The sequence below is a fragment of the Trichechus manatus genome, unplaced genomic scaffold, assembly GCF_000243295.1.
Source record: "Trichechus manatus latirostris isolate Lorelei unplaced genomic scaffold, TriManLat1.0 scaffold00087, whole genome shotgun sequence".
Classification (NCBI taxonomy): Eukaryota; Metazoa; Chordata; class Mammalia; order Sirenia; family Trichechidae; genus Trichechus; species Trichechus manatus.
The window spans coordinates 612,323-616,561 of NW_004444023.1; the positions used below are offsets into that span (position 1 = coordinate 612,323).

A 4,239-nucleotide genomic window follows, 5' to 3' on the forward strand; every position below is an offset into this window, starting at 1 on the left:
GGGGAGGGGTGGAGAGCAAGAAAAGAGAAGGATGGGGTTACTGTTTCAGACAGGAGGTCAGCGAAGGCTTTCCTGAGAAAGAGATGCTGGAGAAGGTGAGGGGAAACATCAGGCAGATATTTGGGGGAAAGGTTCCAGGAAGAGGAACAGGAAGTGCAAAGTCCCTGAGGCAGAGAGTACTTGGTGTGACCGAAGAAACACGAGGGCTGGGGGGCCTGAAGCAGAGGGAGCCGGCAGGAGTGAGGGGAAATGAGATCAGAGCTGTAAGGGATGGGGGCAGATGGTGCAGGAACTTGTGGAGGACTTTGGCTTTGATTCTGAGTGAGGCGGGAACCCCGACAGGGCTCTGAGCAGAGTTAGATTTTAACAAGACGGTGGGGAGTAATAATAAGATTGGGAGACCCTGGATGGTGCAAATGGTTAAGTGCTCCGTTACTAACTGAAAGGTTGGCAGTTGGAGTCCATCCACAGGCGTCTTGGAAGAAAGGCCTAGCGATGTACTTTTGGAAGATCCAAGACATTGAAAACCCTATGAAGTGCAGTTCTACTCTGACACACATGGGGTCACCATGAGTGGGAATCGACTCCATGACTACGGAAGAGAATAGGTAACAATATGTGCGTGGCACTCCAGCTTCTTGTATATTAATGTTATTGGTGTTCTTGGGTGCCGTCAATTCCAATCCATAACGACCCCGTGTGACAAGAGTTTAACTGCCCCATAGGGTTTTCTTGGCCGTAATTTTTACGGCAGCAGACAGGCAGGTCTTTCTCCCGAAGAGCAGGTGGGTGGGTTCAAAACGCCAACATTTTGTTTAGGAGCAGAGTGCTTAACCTTTGCATCACCAAGTCTCCTTATGTTACTAATAGCTCAATTAATTACCACAACCACCACTCTATTATTACTCCATTTTCCAGATGAGGAAACTGAGGCACGGAGTGGCTAAGCAGCTTGCTGAAATGGGGAAGCAGGTTTCAAACCCAGGCAGCCTATTTCCAGAGACTCCGGTTCTTAACTCTGCCCTGCATAGCTCAGCAAAGCTGCGAGGTTGAGAGTGGGAGCCGGAGCTAGGGAAAAGGGGATTGCAATAGTCTAGGACCGGGGGAGTCCGAATCGATTGCACGGCAAGGGGTAACAGCACCAGAGTGGAAGCAGTCGCGTGGTGTGGTGCTGGGTAAGGGTCAGAACGCATTAAGGAGGTGGTTCTAATCCTACGTCCACCTCAGATTTAACTCTGCCCTTCTCTGGCAGGGATTCCTGGTCAGCATCCTCTACTGCTTCATCAACAAGGAGGTAGGGAGAGCCCGCCCGCTGCCCGCCTGCGCCCTCTGGCGGCCGCGCTGGGAAAGGCGCGCTGGGCGGCGCCTCGGAACGCGGTCCAATTGCAGGTGCAGTCGGAGATCCGCCGAGGCTGGCACCGCTGCCGCCTGCGCCGCAGCCTCGGCGAGGAGCAGCGCCACCCGCCAGAGCGCGTCTCCCGGATCCTGCCCAAGGACCCCGGCCCCGGCAAGGTCCCCACCGGCCGCGCCCTGTCCTTGGGGACCCTCCCAAGGCCTGGGGATGAGGCCAGCAGGGTTTTGGAAAGTTACTGCTAGGCAGTGGAATTCCTGTGTCCATTCAGTTAGCACGTATTTATTGAGCGCCTACTGAGTGCCAGGCCGGGCGTGGGGGGTGCTCGGGAAATGGGGGAGAATGAAACAAAAGACCATGTCCGTGCGCTCATGGAGTTTACAACTGGGTGGAGGAAACGGTGAAGACAAAGTATCAGGTTAGACACTGTGGAAAGGCTTATGAAGGGAGATCAGAAGGGGGCCTAAGGTGGTCAAGGAGGGCTTCTCTGAGGAGGTGACATTTAAGCTATGCCAGAAACAGGTGAAGGAGACAGCTTTGGGAGGAATAGGGGGATGCGATGCTAGGCAGAACAGCATGTGCAAAGGCCCTGTGGCAGGAAGGAGCTTGGCTTGTCTGCAGAGCAGAAAGGAGACCTGTGTGGTTGAATGGAATGAAACAGAACAAGAGACGGTGACACAGAAAGGGCAGGGGCTACAGAGTCTAGATTTTACTTCAGGTGCATTGAAGACTCTTAGCAGCAGTATCTCAGGGGCTGATGTTTTAAACAGATCCCTCTGTCTGTCGTGTAGGGGAACAGACTGTCGGGGGTGCGGGTGGACACTTGGAGTCCAGTGAGGAGGCAAATGCAGGTGGTAGGTGCTGGTGGCCACAGAGGGCTGAGGAGCGATCAGATTCTGGAGATAGCTGAGAGGACCTGGTGATGGTTTTAATGAAGACAGTGCATCCAAGAAAGGTGGCAAGGAGGAGCTCTGGGTTTGGGATGGTGGAGAAAGGAAACAGGGAGATGGGTTGGGGGGAGGGTGGCAAACCAAGAGTACTCTGGGACCTGTTAAGCAATGCCTGTAGGACACCCAAGGAGAGGTAGATATAAGCGTCTGGAGCTCCCAAGAGATAAGAGCTGGAGATAGAAATGTGAGAGGCACTGGCATCCAGAGAATTCTGGGTGGAGATATGAACATGAGCAATTTGGGGTGAGCCTCAGACCTGAGACTGGGGAGACTTCGCTTACATCCAGAGTGGCCAGGACCACCACTAGCTGGGGAGTGTGGGCACAGATCCCACCACCATTTCACAGATGAGGATATTGTGGCTCCATCCTGCTGCCCGACTGTTATAACTGCTTTCGAGATTAATATTGATGCCAGTGGGCGGCCCCTGGGCGCTGGGAGAAGTGGGAGGAGGCTGGCAGCCTCACTGTGGTTGGACCACCTGTACACATGCAAGACCCTCCCTCCTTAATTCCCCCCTCCACACATACACTTAGATTCAGTTAATACCTGGGTGTTGTTGATTTTCCCCCGGGGTCCCCAGCTCCCTGGACAAATGTGCCCCAGAGCAGCTGAACTCAGAGCCTCCTCAAGGCTGTGGCCTGCCGGCCCCCTTTGTGGGTTCTAACAGGGTGGTGGCCCCAGGGCAGGGCCCTTGTAAATAAAGCATGAGAAACAATTATTTGTCATGTTTTGTGAGTTGGGAGGAACCACTCTGAGAAGAGGGGCTGCGTGGGGCCAGTGGTGACCAGGATGGCCTTGCCCCCTCCGCAGGGCAGCGCTGCTCTACTTCAGCCAAGTGTTGCCAGAGAAAAGGTGGACACCATGCTGCCACTACCCACTGCCTAGAAGCTCCAACTGGGAATGGTATATGTAATCTCCTGATGCTTAATTATTTGCAGTGTATACAGATGAAAATTATGTGTCTATATGTATACATGGAGCCCTGATGGCGCAGTGGTTAAGAGCTCAGCTGCTAACCAAAAGGTCAGCGTTCAAATCTACCAGCCACTCCCTAGAAACCCTATGGGGCAGTTCTACTCTGTCCTATAGGGTCACTATGAGTTGGAATCGACTCGATGGCAATGGGTTTGTTTTTTCTCATTTACATGTATACATATATGTGCATGTATGCATGTATGTGTATAAAGGAGCCCTTGTGGTGCAGTGGTTGAAGTGACTGACTGCTAACCAAAGGACTGGTGGTTCAAAACCACCATCGGCTCCACAGAAGATGCCAGCAGTCAGCTTCCATAGAGATTTATGGCCTTGGGAACCCTACGGGGTCGCTATGAGTTGGAATTGATTTGATGGCAGTGGGTGTTTTGGTGGGTATATATACATGCACACACATAAAAATGTTTGTGCCATTTTCTGAGGGCTGCTTCTCTAGAGTTTAGTTCGGGAATTATAAAGAGTGTGGCCTCTGAATCCTAACAGGCCGGTTCACATCTTAGTTTGGCTACTTATTAGCTATGTAATTTGGGCAAAGTTCTCAACCTCTCTGTACCTGTCTCTACTTCCAGAAAATGGGTGAAATGATGTAGCTATATCCCAGGGTTGCCTGAGATTTAAATGAGGTGTTGTTAGCTGCTATCAAGTCAGCCCGACTCATGGTGACCCCATGCACAACGGAATAAAACTCTGCCTGGTCCTGCGCCATCCCCATGATTGGATGCAGATGGGACCGTTGTGATCCATAGGGTTTTTCAGGTCTCCAGGCCTTTCCTTCTAGTCAGTCTTAGTTGGGAAGTTCCACTGAAACCTGTTCAGCATCATAGCAACAGCAAGACTCCACTGACAGATGGTTAGTGGCTGCTCATGAGGTCCCTTGGGCAGGAATCAAACCAGGGTTTCCTGCATGAAAGCTAAGAATTCTACCACTGACCCACCAGCTAC

At 52.1% G+C, this 4,239-nt stretch overlaps 1 protein-coding gene across 1 annotated transcript in view; it reads left to right on the forward strand.

The window, feature by feature from the left end:
- GIPR (gastric inhibitory polypeptide receptor) overlaps positions 1-1,654 on the forward strand; it is an 11,122-nt gene extending 9,468 nt beyond the window's left edge. The window contains exons 14-15 of the mRNA XM_004381785.1: positions 1,253-1,294; positions 1,390-1,654. Coding sequence (XP_004381842.1) covers positions 1,253-1,294; positions 1,390-1,596 — 249 coding nt within the window. The 3' untranslated portion in view covers positions 1,597-1,654. The remainder of the gene's footprint in view (positions 1-1,252; positions 1,295-1,389) is intronic.
- The last annotated feature ends 2,585 nt before the right edge of the window (positions 1,655-4,239 follow it).